The sequence below is a fragment of the Phacochoerus africanus genome, chromosome 8 (genome assembly GCF_016906955.1).
Source record: "Phacochoerus africanus isolate WHEZ1 chromosome 8, ROS_Pafr_v1, whole genome shotgun sequence".
Taxonomy (NCBI): domain Eukaryota; kingdom Metazoa; phylum Chordata; class Mammalia; order Artiodactyla; family Suidae; genus Phacochoerus; species Phacochoerus africanus.
Window position 1 is genome coordinate 163738583 of NC_062551.1, and position 17648 is coordinate 163756230.

At 39.9% G+C, this 17648-nt stretch overlaps 1 protein-coding gene across 1 annotated transcript in view; it reads left to right on the plus strand.

The window, feature by feature from the left end:
* The window catches only part of STIL (STIL centriolar assembly protein), a 56712-nt gene that overhangs the window by 26012 nt on the left and 13052 nt on the right, over positions 1-17648 (plus strand). The window contains exons 11-14 of the mRNA XM_047789160.1: positions 4513-4627; positions 6227-7192; positions 11565-11730; positions 15302-15533. Of these exons, the coding sequence (XP_047645116.1) occupies positions 4513-4627; positions 6227-7192; positions 11565-11730; positions 15302-15533 (1479 nt within the window). The remainder of the gene's footprint in view (positions 1-4512; positions 4628-6226; positions 7193-11564; positions 11731-15301; positions 15534-17648) is intronic.

A 17648-nucleotide genomic window follows, 5' to 3' on the forward strand; every position in this document is an offset into this window, starting at 1 on the left:
TAAATGTTAATCTCATCTTAAAAAATACCTTCACAGAAACATCTAGAATAATGTTTGACCAAATATCTGGCTACTGTGGCTTCACCAACTTGACACATAAAATTAACCCTTGATATCCCTATTGCAGCTTTCTCATTTATTCTTCTCTGTGCCAGGTAATGTGCTAAGAGCTGGGGATATGGTAGTATTAAAACAGATGCAGACATGATCCCTTTCCCTCATGCAATCAGTTCAGTGATGGAGTGCTGAATATTCTCCATGGTACAGAAGTCCATTAATTTAAGTAATATTTACCAAGTATTTAGTAACATTTAAAAGTTTTGATTTATGCTTTGATTCTGTGGTTCAGAAACTATTGTTATTTTTAACTTGCACTAACAGCTGATTTGTACTTTTCTCAACTTTTTGACTATAACCTTAACCTGTCTCTGGGTTTCCTTAATACTGTCTGTTTTGGACTTGTGGTTGCCAAGATGGGGGTAGAGGATGGAAAGGGAAGGATTAGGAGTTTGGAATTAGCAGGTGCAAGCTATATAGAATGGATAAACAAGTTCCTACTGTATAGCACAGGGAACTATACTCAGTATCCTTTGACAAGCTATAGTGGAAAAGAATATGAAAAGGAATATACATATTGTAACAATTACTTTACTGTACAGTAGAAATAAACACATTGTAAATCAACTATACGTCAATACAATTAAAAAAGGTAAAATTAAAATTCTATCTGTTTTATATCTCACCTGAGAAACAAACAGGTATAAGGTTCATTATAGATTACTGCAGTGATTGAGGAAGATAGCTTAATCTTTTTTAAATAGCATTCATTTATCTCTCCTTAAAACTTGATTGTAAGGAGTTCCCATTGTGGCTCAGCTGGTTACGAACTCAACTAGTATCCATGAGGATGTGGGTTCAATCCCTGGCTTCACTCAGTGAGTTAAGAATCTGGTGTTGCCAGGAGCTGGGGTGTAGGTCGAAGATGCTGCTCAGATCCTGAGTTGCTGTGGCTGTGGCATAGGCCTGCAGCTGCAGGTCTGATTAGACCCCTAGCCTGGGAATTTCCATACGCCATGGGTGCGGCCCTAAAAAGCAAAAAAAAAAAAAACCCAGAACTTGATTGTATAGGTGGAAGTTAACTATGATGTAATTTTAAAATAAGTGCCAACTAATTATAGAGGCTGCGTAACATAATTGTGAGTTCATGTTATAAGACATATCTGTTGTGTTCAAGTTTAGCTTATGAGCATCTGTGAAATGGGAATCATGACTATATCTATTAGTTTCCTATTGCTGTTCTAATAAACTAACACAAACTTGGTGACCTCAAACAGCACAAATGTATTATCTTCTAGTTCTCGAGATCAGAAGTGCAAAATGGGCCTTTGGGGCAAAGTGGTGGTAGGGCTTCCATTTCTTCTGAAAACTTCAGTGGCAAATCCATTTTTTTGCCTTCCCCAGCTTCTAGAGGCCACCTGCATTCCTTGTCTGGTGGCCATTTACTCCACCTAGCATAGCATCCTCAAGTCCCTCTGATCTCTGCTCCTGTTCTCACATCTCCTTCTCTGACTCTGACCCTCTTGCCTCCATCCTATAAGGACCTGGATAGTCTAGGAGAATATCCATATCTCAAGATCCTTATCTTTTTTTTTTTTTTTTTCAGTCTTTTGAGGACTGCATTCAAGGCACATAGAGGTTCCCAGGCTATGGGTCTAATCGGAGCTGTTGCTGCTGGCCTATGCCACAGCCACAGCAATGCCAGATCCAAGCCGTGTCTGTGACCTACACACAGCTCACGGCAATGCCGGATCCTTAACCCACTGAGCGAGGCCAGGGATTCAGCCCGCCACCTCATGGTTCCTAGTCGGATTCATTTCCACTGTGCCACGACGGGAACTCCTCGAGATTGTTACCTTAACCACATCTGCAAACTCCCATTTTCTTTTTATGCTAACATGTTCACAGGTCCTGGGGATTAAGAAGATGTCTGAAGAATAGTCTCTTCATCTTTGGGCATTTTTAAGTTATCCTGGAAACAGGCTAGGTCACCAGAAAACTATATTCTTAGAGATTTGCAGGAACACCTTCACCGTCTTAAGTTTTAAGGCTTTATTCAAGATTTTATTGAATGTTAATGGGAGAAAAAGCCAAATAAAGGGGACACTTGCAATTTCGTTAATATTGTTTAAAAAAAAAAAAACCTTGGAGTTCCCTCATGGCTCAATGGGCTGAGGATCTGGCAGTATCACTGCTTTGGCTCTGGTTGCAGCTGTGGCGTGGGCTTGATCCCTGGCTGTGGAACTTCCGTATGCTGTTCAGCCAAAGGAAAGAAAGAAGAAAAACCTTGTCTGTTTTCAACTCTGATCAAAGTTTTAATAAGGGTCAATCATTTTTAGATTTAAGTAAAGTGTTTGTCTCTCCTAGAGAACTGGTATGATAATTATTACAGTGTTACTTTTTTTTTTTTTTGCCTTGGATACCAAAAAAGCTCAGAAATGGATTTTATTGCTCAGTGTCAGAAATTTTATGTGTGTGTGTGTGTGTATGTTTATCGTAAGTATATAGATATTAATTCTTTGCCACAAACTCAGGTGTACAAAAAAAATGTAACTTTTTTTCTTTTTAAAAGTAATCGAATTTAGGAGTTCCCTGGTGGCACTGCAAGTTAAGGATCCAGTGTTGTCACTGCTGTGGCTTGATACTTGGCCCAGGAACTTCCGCATGCCATAGGTGTAACCAAAAAAAGTAATCGAACTTCTGTTTTGAGCCCCAGTTCATTATACTCAGTTATAGAAACCAAATCTCAGTCAGTTTTAAGTCTGTTTATTCTCTTTCCTCTGAGATTTTATGCAATTTAGGGGGAATTAATGCTGTGCTACTACTGGTAATATAGGGTGTTGTGATTATCATCCATCCACACTGCCTCTGCTGGGGTGTTTTCATTTGCATCGGTCTTTGGCAGTAGAGTTGTATTGGTTCCTGCTGACCTCCTTACCCTGTTCAGGTCCCTGGTTCTATGTCATGTCCATGCTGCACTGAGATACATGGAATATCCTTCTTTTTTTTTTTTTTTTGTCTTTTTACCATTTCTTGGGCTGCTCCTGTGACATATGGAGATTCCCCGGCTAGGGGTCAAATCGGAGCTGTAGCCACCGGCCTACACCAGAGCCACAGCAACGCGGGATCCGAGCCGAATCTGCGACCTACACCACAGCTCAGGGCAACGCCGGATCCTTAACCCACTGAGCAAGGCCAGGGATCGAAGCTGCAGCCTCATGGTTCCTAGTCGGAATCGTTAACCACTGCGCCACGACGGGAACGCCGGAATATCCTTCTGTATGTTCCATGTCATTCTTGGGAGAGCCCTGTGGGATTGTTTTCGTTGCAGCCCCTTGGCATAGAAAGAACTCTGTGTTTACGTCTCCGGACTAGCAGGGTTTGGGACAGAGATCTCTTCTGCTGTCCGCTCTTCCAAATCTACCTGGGGGTTTTTGTTGTTTTCCTTTCTAGGGAGGGAGACAGGATGCAGGACCCTTTCTTAGGGATTCCATTAATGTCTAAGCTCCCTTAGCTTCTTTCTGGCTTCACTTTTGTCTTCCCTACCTCATCTTATTGAGAATTTGTTTAGGATGCAAAAAAATCTGATAGTCTTCCAAACTTTAGTCTTAAACTTTAATTTCAGCTTTTGAAATTCAGTGCTAGCACTCAAAATTTTTCTGCATTCTACTGGGGCATGGCATCTGTGACACAATGACTATGACAAACTAAATGGAAGGAAGTACTTCAATTAATGGCTCAAAAGTATTTTCCCATTATAGGTATAAGTACATAGGGAAATTAATTCCTTACTTGAATTTCCTTTTTAACATAGTGAGTTTTTAATGCAGTGTGTTTACTGCTTGACTGTACATCTGTATCATCAAATGATAAATTTTTTTGTGTCTTTTTAGGGCCACACCCATGGCATATGGAGGTTCCTCAGCTAGGGATCGAATATGAGCTGTAGCTGCTGGCCTTCACCACAGCCATAGCAACTCGGGATCCAAGCCACATCTGCGACCTACACCACAGCAACGCCAGATCCTTAACCCACTGAGTGAGGCCAGGAATCGAACCCATGTCCTCATGGATACATCGTTAACCACTGAGCCACGGTGGGAACTCTTCATGATAAATTTTTTGATGGCAAACTCTGTATCTTATTTTCTCATCCTCAAAGTGGTTAATCAGAAAATGCTCAATACCTGTTGATTTCTTTTGACATTGAGAATAACTGGGTTAGACTTGCTAGGATCAGGCAAAGGAGGTAGCTTATTAAGCACGAGTCTTACTGGCCCAGCTTTCCTGGCCAACTGACAATGGCCTGAAACAGAAAATAATTTGTGGTTGTCAGACACTAAACTAAATGATCCAGATACTATGGTGACTTTTTAAGGGACTTTCCAGTTTCAAAGGGAAGAACAAGTGAGCACTAGATTACTAAAGATTTAATTTTTCTCCTGTACTTTATAGATCTTCGCAGAAGGTATCTCCAGGGAAAACGCCAATAAATGATCATGACTCTGGTGTTGAAGATGAAGATGTTTCTCCAAGACCAATTCCTAGTCCTCATCCAGTGAGTCAAAAGGTATCACTAATCTTCTAAAGAGCTCGTCTGTCTGGCTAGAAACCTCAAAGTCTCTTCCTGTTAAAGCACTCAGTAATACAATTATTATATGTGTTAATACTTACACATATGTATAAAAAGCACATATAATTGTTATTCCAGAGGAAACTGAGGTACAGACTGGTTAAACTACCTCTCCAGGATTGTACAACTAGTAAGTAGTAAAGCTGTAATTTAAGAGACTTGGCTCCAGAATCCGGTGCTTTTATTTAACCCATTTACACTGAACGCTTTATACTATTACCAGAGCTTGACTTTGACTCTGTTTCTTGCAGCATGTGTAAGTTCCCAGGACAGGGATTGAACCCTCGCCGCAAGAGTGACCCAAGCCACTGCTGTGACAATGCCGGATCCTTAACCCACTGCGCCACAGGAGAACTCCTTGACTTTCTTTCTTTTTTTTTCCAAAAGGCCACACCTGTGGCATATGGAAGTTCCCGGGCTAGGGTTTGAATCAGAGCTGTAGCTAAAGCCTACGCCACAACTACAGCCACCTGGGAACTGAGCCACATTTGTGACCTACACAGCGGCTTACAGCAAGGCCAGGGATCACACCTGCATCCTCGTGGACACTGTGTTGGGTTCTTAACCCGCTGAGCCACAGCAGGAACTCCCTTGATTATGATTCTTTTTACCATTTTCTAAGAAAATATCATACTTACTTTTGGAGATTGCTAATAACCCCTGCCGTAATTTTCTTATCACAGCCAACCAGTGGGTTATTTTAGATTTGTTGTGTCTTAATTGCACTGATTACTTATTAGAAGAAAAGAGAGTGGGAAAGTTTTTTTTAATTAATGTTACGACCAAATTCACCACAGTGAGTATTTTATTTACTCTTTTCTGTCCTCTTCGAACTCTTTTAGTTTGTATCAGTAAAAGAATAATGATGAATAATTTTGCATAGTAGAAAAATATTCTGGAATACTCATTTGAAGACCCTTTCTTATTTAAAGTGTAGAAACATTATTTGTTAGTAGTTGTTGACACATTCTGTCTGTGATAATTTTTCTGAAGAGAGAGGTTTAAACTATTATAAAATAGTTCCCCATATTGTGTTCTGCGATTTAAGTAGCATTAATCACTGTTCTTTTTTTTTGTCTTTTTGCCTTTTCGTAGGCCACTCCCATGGCATAAGGAGGTTCCCAGGCTAGGGCTCTAATTGGAGCTGTAGCCACCGGCCTACGCCAGAGCCACAGCAACACTGGATCCTTAACCCACTGAGCAAGGCCAGGGATCAAACCCGCAACCTCATCGTTCCTAGTCGGGTTTGTTAACCACTGCGCCTTGACGGGAACTCCTAATCACTGTTCTAATGAAAGGAGTTTCATCATTAAATAAGTTTGTGAGGGCAAGGACCGTGTTTATTTTGCTCACAATTGCATTCCTATTGCTAGCACATAGAATGTGCCCAGAGAATGTCAACTGTCTAAATAAAGAATAAATACTTTTAAACACTTAACTGGGTATAATTTGGGAAGTAGTAGTCTAAGGAAAATGAAGCATATATCATTCTCCTAAAAGGTACTTTTTCCTCTTTCATTTCTTTCCCATTTATAGGTTTCTAAGATCCAGCCATCAGTTCCTGAACTTTCGCTCGTGTTGGATAGCAATTTCATAGAATCAAAGCCTGTGCCTAACCCACTGGAGATGGTGAATAATGAAAATCCTCCTTTGTTGACAAACCATTCTGAACACTTGGAGCCACCACAACCCCAGCTTTATGGTGAAAAACACAACCCAGAAGCTGAAGCCGAAGAGCCTTCCTTGAGAGGGTTATCAAATCAGCTAAACCAGGACACTGCTCCCTTGAGACACTGCAAAGTAAGACAGCCATCTATCTCTAGGAAAGGAAGCCCACATATCAGGAACAGTGTTAAACCATCTTCTCTTAATGCACCATCTCCTGATATATCTGAACAGCTTCAAACGGTTTCTGCTGGAAATGTACACAAAGAAGAGCATCCTATAAGATCCTCCACATTTAATTCCAGGCAGTCTTCTCTTGCCTCACAGTCCCACCCACACAATTTTGTTTTTTCACCCCATAACTTAGGAAGAGCAATGGAGCCTCAGATACCTACTCCCCCCCCACCATCTTACTATTCCACAAATGTTTGCGGTTGTTGTCAGCATCATGGCCCTGTTCAATATAGTCCAGTAAATTCTTGGCAAGGAATGAACACAGCAGGATCCATTCAAGACCTCCAGTCTGAAGCCCTTCAGAAGCAGGCATTATTTCATCCAGGTGGCTGTCCAGCTCAGTACCATAATGTATTCTATTCAAGTAGTCCTGTAGCCTTGAGACCTCAGGGAAACATGGGGGGTTGTTCTCCCCACAGCAATGTAGAACCGTCGCCTGTGGCAAGACTACCTTCACGCATGGACTCATGTAACCCGTGGCCTTGTGCAGTCTGCTTTCACACACCCAAGACTGCATCAGATGATGGAATGATGGGACTGTCTCCAGATGCATATAGGTTCATCACAGAGCAAGACAGACAGCTGAGACTACTTCAGGCACAGGTTTGCTGGCTTTCTTAGTTCTGTTAAATTCTTTTTTGCTTTTTAGGGCCAATCCCTCGGCATATGGAGGTTTCCAGGCCAGGGGTTGAATCAGAGCTACAGCCGCCAGCTTATGTCACAGCCACAGCAATGCTAGGTCTGAGCTGTGTCTGCAGCCTACACCACAGCTTATGATAATGCCAGCTCCTGAGCAAGGCCAGGGATTGAACCTGCGTCCTCATGGATCCTAGTCAGATTTGTTTCTGTTAAATTCTTGGTATTAGTATGATTTCTTAAAAATAACTGGCATCTCTGCAATAATTACAGTTTATGGAGTAGCACTGTAGAATATCAGAACTATATACATTTTTATAGAACTATTTTTTCCTGCATAGGATTCTCTTATAATGTACAACAAAAGTTCTAATTGGTATTCTGTTGATTATTTCAACAGTTTGAAGTTTCTGTATTGCAAATAGTGCAGCAGTGAACACCTTTACACAGTTGCATCTTCCTATGTATGTGCACGTGTCTCTGTAGCATAGATCCCTACAGGTAAAATTATGAAGTCAAAGAGAACAGATTTTTTAGGCCACACTCTCAACCCGTGGAAGTTCTAGAGCCAGGCATCAAACCTGAACCACAGCAGTGACGATGCTGGATCCTTAACCCCCTCCACCACAAGAGAATTCTGAGACCATACATTTTAAAAGTTCAAAGATAACCAAACTTGTTCCTCTCCTAATATTCAAAGTCTCATTTTGGTGTAGTGGTTAAGGGAGTGGGCTCCTTGGGTTCTAATCCAGTTTTAGTGTGACATACGTTATGCAGTCTTGTACTTTATATGTCTGACTTAATTTTTCTCATCAACAAGGTAGGAATACACATAAGTGTGAGGAGTTCTAGGACTGAATGAGTTACTAGGCAAGGGCTTAAAATAGAGCCTGGCATGTAGTTAGTGCTCAATAAATGTGAACTACTACTATGATTTTCGTTATCATTATTGTCTGAGCTAATGACATCACTTCTTACCATGTTGCACAAGGCCAAAATCCTAGGCATGAAAAACCCAGGCTTTTACTCTCTAGATGTGTCTAGATGTATTTACTTTCTAAATGTTACTTTCTAGATGTTTTTTTAACCATCTTTCTCGCTCCGGCCCTAATGCAAACCATTGTTTTCTCTTTTGCATACATGCTGCTTCAGTACTGTTCCCTCATGTTTCCTGCAGTTGAAAACACCAGAGCCATTCTTTTTAAAGCTCAAGTCAGATCATATGGGTCCTGCTTAAAACTCAATGGTTTTCTATTGCAATTGGAATGAAGTCAAAATTCTTTGCCCTGACCCTCTTTGGGCCCCGCTTCCCGGCCTACGCCCTCTCCTGTCTTATCTCTTGCCGCTGTCTTCCATGTTCACCGCATCTCAGCTGCCGTCAGTTGGGTAGGTTTTGGTCTTCAGAAACACGAACATGTTTCTACTTTGGATACTGAAGCTTCCTTTGCTTGAAACATTCTTTTAATTCTAATGGCTAGCTCTTTCTCATCATTCAGATCTTAATTACAAGGTTTTGTTTTTGTTTTTTGTTGGTAGGGAGTTAGTTCTAGGAAAGGCACTTACAGTATTCATCACTGTCTTCTTTAGCACCTTGAATAGCACTTCATTTAAAATAGCTGTTTAGTACATATTTTGTAACTTGAATGCATGAAGAAGGCCACCAGAAAGGTTATACCAATGTAACACGCCAAAACAGTTTTCCCACCTGTTAGGCATCTTAAATTATTATCAGTCTTATTCATAGAAACTTATTGTATTGTAAATAAGATTGATCATTTTATTATTTATTAGCCATTTGTATTTTCTTTCTATAAAGTCTCTGTCATTTACCTATTTTTCCATTGTCCTTTTTTAATCAATTTATAAGTGCTTGTTTTTTTGTTTTGTTTTTTTGTTTTTGTTTTTGTCTTTTTGCCTTTTCTAGGGCCACACCGGTGGAATATGGAGGTTCCCAGGCTAGGGGTCTAATTGAAGCTGTAGCTGCCCGTGACAGCTACAACCACAGCAACGTGGGATCCAAGCCGCGTCCGCAACCTACACCACAGCTCACGGCAACGCCAGATCCACTGAGCAAGGCCAGGGATCGAACCCGCAGCCTCATGGTTCCTAGTCGGATTTGCTAGCCACTGAGCCATGATGGGAACTCCCTATAAGTGCTTGTTGTGTAGTAAGGAAATTGGTTACCATCTATCTCGATGTGTTATTTTTGACAGTTTGTCTTGTGTTTTGTGTTTCAACCACTTGTTTTGTACAGAACATTCCAGTTTAGACATAATTAGATTTATCAGTCATTTTCCTTTTGGGTTTTATATTATGTTTAGAAAAGGCTCTTCCCTTTTAAGATTATAAAAGTTTATTCATCCTCCCTCCCTCCCTTTCCAGGGTTACCTTTGTTGCTTTATTTTATTTTGATATATGAAATAAAAGAATTCTCTATTTTTTTTTTTTTTGCTTTTTAGGGCCACACGCACAACATGTGGAAGTTCTCAGGCTAGAGGGGTTGCATTGGAGCTGTAGCTCCTGGCCTACGCCACAGGCACAGCAGGTCAGGATCCAAGCCATGTCTGTGACCTACACCGTAGCTCATGACAACGCCAAATACTCGGCTACTGAGTGAGGCCAGAGATGCAAACCTGCATCCTCATGGGTATTAGTCGTGTTTGTTACGGCTGAGTCACAATGGGAACTCTGAGATTTTTCTCTTTTTAGTCCTCAGACAACTGGTCCCATCTATTTCCTGAATAATATGTCTTTTGTTAGTGATTTGGAAGTGTATTTTTATTGTATAACTAGAGTGTCATGCATTTACATCTGTTTCTGTACCATATTCTCCGTTGGTCTGCCTATCTATTCCAGCCCCACTACCGTTTGCTTTGATCGCTATAGCTTTGTAATATATCTTTTATTGCGTGTTTCCTATGTGATCTAAACTTCACTTTTCTCACCTGTAAATTGGGAGCAATGATTGATTTTATTTGCAGATTTGAAGATCGAATATACACGTTCAATATATATCTGAAGGTTGTGTATATATATGTGTGTAACACACACACACACTTATCTGTCTAGTGCTTAGTGTAGGACAAGGCTATAGTAAACAGTCAACAAATCACAACTATTTTATTTACCTTAGTCTTCATAATACCTTAGTTTAGGGAAGTAGTGTTTAAAAAGGAAGGCTTTTCTACTCCTAGATGTATCTACATGTACACAAATAGTCATAGCAACATTATTTATAACAGGCAAAAGTGAAAACAGTCCAAAGTCCACCAGCTGATGAAGGGATGAAGACACTATGACATAATTTGTGTAATTCAGTCATCAAAAGGAATAAGTACTGATGATGGATACTATAGCACGGATGAGCTTTGAAAACATTTCACTAAGTGAAAGAAGCAAGATATAAGGCTTTGTGTTGTTTGGTTCCATCTATGTCAGATGTCCAGAGCAGGCAAGTCTGTAGAGACAGAAAAGAGATTAGTGGTTGCCAGAGGCTAGATCTGGGGCCATGCAGAGTAACAGCTAGTGGCCACAGAGTTTTTGGTGGGAGTTGATGAAAATGCTGAAGAATTTGGTGGTGATGGACACAACCTTTGTGACTGTGCTGAAAACCACGGAATTGTATACTTTAAAGGGATCGAGTTTATGGTATGTAAATTATATCTCAATTTGAAAAGGAGGAGAGGAAGCTTATGTTGTTTGAACCTCAGCTTTGCTACTTGTTAGTTGTGACCTGGGCAAGTAACTTTATTTTCAGTGCCTCAAAAGTTTTTTTCTCTGTAAAGTGTGTTTAATAGTAATATGTTCTCACATGTTGTTATAAAAATCATACATAAAATCTCTTATTATGCTGTCACATAATCGTGAAACACTCAGATATTGTCATTAATATTTTCAGTTTCGGCATGACCAAACATGGGCCATTCTAGTTTACCTTTATAAGAAGAATTTTGTGTAAAAAAATTGCTCAAACTTGGTATATGAAATTAAAGTATACCTGCTATCTTACTTTTGAGTTGCAAGTGAAATAGGAATAAAATGTTCATGTTAAGTGCTAATATTGAGGCTTTTTTACCCGAGTGTCAGTTTGTGAATGCTAATCTAAACACCTGTATGTTTTTACTTTTCAATTTCTGTGCCCACTTATGTGATTCTTAATAACTAATGAAAATGATTTTCTACGTTGAGTAAATTACATGGCTTGATCTAATTGAAATGTGAGAAAACATAGTTAAAAGTTCTTTATAACTGGGGCACTTCGTAATTCATTTTTAAACTCTTCTGCCAATTTGGTTGATGACTTCACTGTCAGTTTAAAGTATGCTTCTAATCGATACAGATCCAGCGTTTGTTGGAAGCGCAGTCTCTGCAGCCGTGTTCCCCTAAGACAACCACCGCTGAAGACACCGGGCGAGCTGCAAGACAAATGGAGGTGGTTTCCATGGAAGCACAGTCTCCATCTGCTTTACACATGAGGAAAAGTGTGAGCATTGCCGTGAGCACAGGTAATTTCATTTCTTAAGTTTGTGCTTGGTACAAATAGAACTAAAACCAAAGTGATGAGAGTGTAACATTAAGTCTTTGTGTAATTTGATTCTTTATGAAATAAAACTATACGTGGAAACAGGTAAGAGAGCACATAACATAATATATTGTTTGTTTCTGCTACTGTCCCAGGCTGGACCCATTTCTAATGAGATAAGTCATTTGCAGTTTGAGGGATCAGGGAAGGTTTCATCTATGCAGTGGTATCCATTCTGGGCCTTGAAAGGAGTGTAGGATCTTGGTGGAATTGAGAGATGGCAGAACAGATTGGGTAGAGAAAGTATTATGGGTTCAGTGACCGAACCCAGGGTTCTGAGAGATCTCAGGATTCTACACGTTACTGTGTTAGGAGAACCTTTGCTATGTTTCCCACAAAGCCGTGTCTGCTTCGTTTGGTAAGCAAGACTGAAGACCTTTTAAAAAATCAACTAATAATATAAAAATATATTTATATGAATATTATAAATGACATCTTACATGAGATCCTCCAGAACATCTTTGTGTTTTCAGTGTCTGGCAGGATGTCTTGCATGAAGAGTGGTGGTGATAAAAATGCGGAGGAAGGAGAATGGGTTAAAGGATCTGGTGTTGCCACAGCTGTGGCTCGAATTCAGTCCCTGGCCTGAGAACTTACACATGCTGCAGGTGCAGCCATAAAGTAAATATAAAAAACCAAAAGGGATGAGGAGGAAGGAAAAAAATTAGTTAAAAAATAAGGATGAGGAGGAAGAATCATGTACAAGGTTAATGTGATTTGAAAACCAATTGGATACGGTAGTTGGAAGAGGGAGAATTCGAGTTCCTCCAACTAAATGCAGTGTGGTTATCCTAGATTGGCTCTTGGAAGAGAAAAGGACATTAGGGGAAAAACTGGTGAAATCCAGGTTTGTTTTTTTTTTTGGCCACTTCACAGTATATGGAAGTTCCTGGGCTAGTGATTGAATCTGACCTACAGCTGCAGCCTGTGCTGCTGTTGCAGCAACACTGGATCCTTTAACCCATTGCACTGGGCCAGGAATCGAACCCATGCCTCCAAGCCACCGAAGCTGCTACAGTCGAGTTCTTAACCCACTGCACCACAGCAAGAACTCCTTGCGAAATCCAAGCAGAGTCAGGAGTTTTAGGTAATGGTGATGTATCAGTACTGGTTGGTTGATTGTGAAAAATGTACCTCGGTAATGCAAGATGGGACATCAGGGAACACTGGGTGGGTAGTTACAGTAACTCTGTTTTATCTTCTCTATAGATCTAGAATTATCCCCAAGTTAAAAGTTCATTAAAGATGGAAATAAAAGTTACTCCAAGATTTTAAGCCCAGATGGCAGGAGGCAAGTTGGAGAAGCAGAGGGGAGGAGATGTGTTCCGTCTCAGTATGTTGGGATTGGGCTACTTTGGGGAATGCAAATAATAGTACTCAAATGTCAGAAGAGTGGAGGCGGATTCATGACCTGAGACTGGCGAATGGCAGATGAAGGGTGGAGCCTGGAGAAGAAAAATTTCAGAGAAAGAAGGCAGATTTCTATATTCTTTTCTTTTTTTCTTTCTTTCTTTTTTTTTTTTTTTTTTGTCTTTTTTCGGGCTGAATCCGTGGCATATGGAAGTTCCCAGGCTGGGGGGTCAGATCGGAGCTGCAGCTGCCAGCCTGTGCCACAGCCACAGCAACGTGGGATTGACCTACGCCACAGCTCACGGCAATGCCGGATCCTTAACCCACTGAGCGAGGCCAGGGATCAGGCCTGCAGCCTCATGGATACTAGTCGTTACTGCTGAGCCACCACGGAACTCCAGATGTCTACATTCTTTATCTGAACCCGTGTATTATCTAAACTATCTGTGTAGAGAGGACCAAAGAGGGAGGGAGCAAGACTCTCATGTACGTTTATAAGTCAAATTCAGGTACTGGCTAAGATTCTTTGGCTGCAAGTAACATAAACCACTTTGAACTAATTTAAGCAAGAAAAAGGAATTGACTGGGAAGATTATGGGGATGTTTCATGAAAACCAAGGCCAGAAATGGGATTGGACTTCAGGAAAAAAACTAGAGTTAGAAACTGCAAAGCCGTTGGGCTACCCAGTTATTCTACTCTATCTAAAGTTTGCATGGCTGTATATTTTGAAATACAATTCAGCCAGAGCTCCAAAGTTTCTGTGTTGTAAAGTTCTACCCAATACACAAACCAGGTTATGGTTCCTCAGTCCCTGTTTGAAATTGCAGAGATCCTGAATGGCCTAGTTTGGATTAGGTTTTAATCCCTGGTTGAAGGCTAAGGAGGTTGCGAAGCACATCATAGGGACATAGCTGCTGGAGTCCCATCTTTGTTAACTGCAGGGGTGACAGTTTCTTAGGTAAGTGTGTGTATCTGTGTTGTAGAAAGGTAGTGGTAAAGGAGTATTATGAGATAAAAAGACCAAAAAGTGGTTTCCTTCAATGTTCTCTTGTAAAATCCTCTACTTACTCTATTGCAATTGCCTATCATCTGTATCTATCACTAGACTGTAAGCTTTGGGGATTTGGAATACTGCCTTATTGACCCTGTATCTTATTACCTAACATGATGCCTCAGTCTTAATGTGTGTTGAATAAATGAAAACTGAATGAAATCATCCCTATGTTTGAACTGATATTCTGAAATTATTTCAAACAAGTTTTCAAGCATGATGAATAGAATTCAAATACTTTGAAATCTCATAGATTCGTATTTGGAGCTATTACACATATGCAGAAAAATTATTATATAGTCAAGTTGATGCTCAAATTAGAAACAGTTTTGACTAGAATTTAGTCTTTCATTTTAACTATTTCTTTAAATCATTTATGTTTAGCCGTATTTCCCCAGTTGTGGAATGCATATTACTCAGATTCGAGAGATGATTTGGGGTAGAATAAAGATAACTATTCTGTATTTTATAGATATATTTATTATGAGTTTTAGAAAAAATTAACCAGCACATAAAATCTGTGATATCACAGGAATGATGAAGCTAGGTAAAAGTAAAGTGAGTTGATTTAAAGAAAATCAACTCAGCAAATAATACATGCAAATGGTTCTGTAGATAATTGTGGAAGTGATCCATAAAGTGTGGGAAACATTTAATTTTTAAGTACTTGTCTGATATTGCGTATGTCTGGTACATCTCTAACATGGTCTCATAAATATTTATTTAAGGGTCAAAATCAGAGAGCCTAGGGATTTATATTTTATATATTTTCTGATGTTTTCCAGAATAGCAGTTTACAAAACACATTTACACCCCATACTATATTCAGAGCCTTGGCAGGTAAAACACATCATTTGAGAGCCACACCTCTTGAAGAGGCAGGACTTAAAATGTCCTTTTCCCTTTGTACCCAGTTTTCTCCCTTTGCACCCTTCACTTACCTCTTCATGCATGGCATTTCTGAGAAAATATAACCTGAAAACAACTCTAGGTAATTGTGTTAATATAGCTAGTGTTATTTGAAAGTTGGCAGAGAATTATTTTTACAATCGAGCATTTGTTTCAGTATCTGGTCAATCATTTAACCTCCAGGCGCCAGCTTGTTTTGGAATGCTGCAGGCGATGGTCAAGAGCCTGAATCTCAGCTGAGGCAGGATGATACCAAGATTTCCAGTGAGGACATGAATTTTTCTGTTGATATTAATAATGAAGTCACAAGTACTCCAGGTAGTGCATCTTCATTAAAAGCAGTTGATATTCCCAGTTTTGAAGAGAGCAACGATGCTGTGGAAGAAGAATTTAATCAGCAACTTTCTGTATCCAAGTAAGGGCTCTTTGATTCACAATTCATCCTTTTTTTTTTCTTTTTAAATTCTAATATTCTTATGGTATTCTAACTGAGAAACTATTTATTTTGGTTCTGTTCTTCTTTTTTAGTTTTTTGTTTGTTTGTTTGTTTGTTTGTAGGGGGTACTTTTTAGGCCACACCCATGGCATATGGACATACCCAGGCTAGGGGTCGAACCTGAGCTGCAGCTACTGGCCTACACCAGGGCCATAGCAATGCAGGATCCAAGCCGCGTCTTCGACCTACATTGCAGTTTGCAGCAATGCTGGATCCTTAACCCACTGAGCGAGACCAGGGATTGAACCTGAGTCCTCATGGATACTAGTGGGATTTGTTACCACTGAGCTGTGATGGTGAACTCCTCTTCTTTTTTTAGCTTTAACTTTTGCTTTCTAGTTTAGATACTAAGGCAGTTATTTTAAAATTATTGAAAATACAATTTAGTGGAGTGATTAAGAGGATGGTGCCAGACTGCCTTGATTCAGATCATAGCAGTGTGACCCTGGGCAGGTCTCATAATTCCTGAATGACTCTATTTTCTTCTCTATAAATGGAGATAATAAGAGAACCTATCTCAAGATTATTATAAGGATTACATTAGTTAATATATGTAAAGCGCATAGAAAAATACCAGAATTAGTACTTAATTATTGCCATCATTTAGCTAAATATAGAATAAGGCAAACTCAGTAACTGACATGGACTCTCCTTAAAAATATTTTGCAAATGTTTGTATGATAAAAATCCTGCTCAGTGCAGATACTTTCCCAAAAAGCCATAAAATCTCTAAAGGCTGGATTTCTGCCTCTGCATGTGAGTTTTGGTATTTTCATTAAAGTGAAATTGGTTAACATGGTTGAAGATAAAGATTAAATTTGATATTTAGGAATCAAGGGGATAGCAGCTGCAGGTGAAGAAAACTAGCAGTTATGGATTAGCCACCATGTTTATCTGGTGCTGTGCTAGGCACTTTGTATCGCCTTTAATCCTGTCTCATCTTTTTCAACCCAGGGAGGTGGATATCGTTTTCCCATTTTATGGATAAGAAAACTGAGGCCCAGAGGCCTCAGAAATTTGCCCCAGACCTGCTGAAAACAGATAACTATGTTATAAATGAGAATATATGTGACACGAGAGTTAAAGGAGATGCTAATGGGGGTTAAAAGAAGCAAGAGAACAAATCCAGTTAGGGTTTTAGAACATCATAGAGGAAGAGTCCCTGAACAGTAGGTAGGATTTGAATAAGGGTGTGCCAGTTTAAAGGCATTAGAACAGTAATTCTTGGCTCCATGGCATTGAAAATACCAGTAAATTTGGGCCCTTCCCCAGTTCAGAATCTCTGAAGGGAGAAGTCCAAACAGTTATGTTTTCTAAAACTTTACAAGTGATACTGATGTGTAGCCAAGATTGAAAACTACTGACTTGCAGATAAAATTTATAGGCAGAATTGAGAGTATTAGTATTGTTAGTAATCTGTTTCGTTCAGAATATTAAATAAAACGGCACTGAGAGAGATTGGGTGAAAAGCCAACTCGACTACCAAATTTCAGAGAACTTTGATTGGCAGAATAAGGAATTGTGTTTCCTTTGTTTATTTTTTAGTTTTGGGGGGCTTTTGTTGTTTGTTTTTGTTTTTTTCTTTTTGCCATTTCTTGGGCCGTACCTGTGACATATGGAGGTTCCCAGGCTAGGGGTTAAATCGGAGCTGTAGCTGCTGGCCTACACCACAGCCACAGCAACTTGGGATCCGAGCCGCATCTGCAGCCTACACCACAGCTCACGGCAACGCCAGATCCTCAACTCGCTGAGCAAGGCCAGGGATCAAACCCGCAACCTCAGGGTCCTAGTCGATTCGTCAACCACTGAGCCATGACGGGAACTCCCAGGAATTGTGTTTGTTTAATAAACCATTTAAGTTTTTGCTTTTTTGATGTTGTTGTAAAACAAAATAACATGAAATTTACCATCTTAGCCATTTTTCTGCAGCCTCTCAAGATGGGATGCTGTATAGCATCACTAAGAGCTAAAAATACAAACCAGAATGCTGCTAAGTCTCACCTCTTTCTTCCAAAGTTACTGCACCTCAAATAT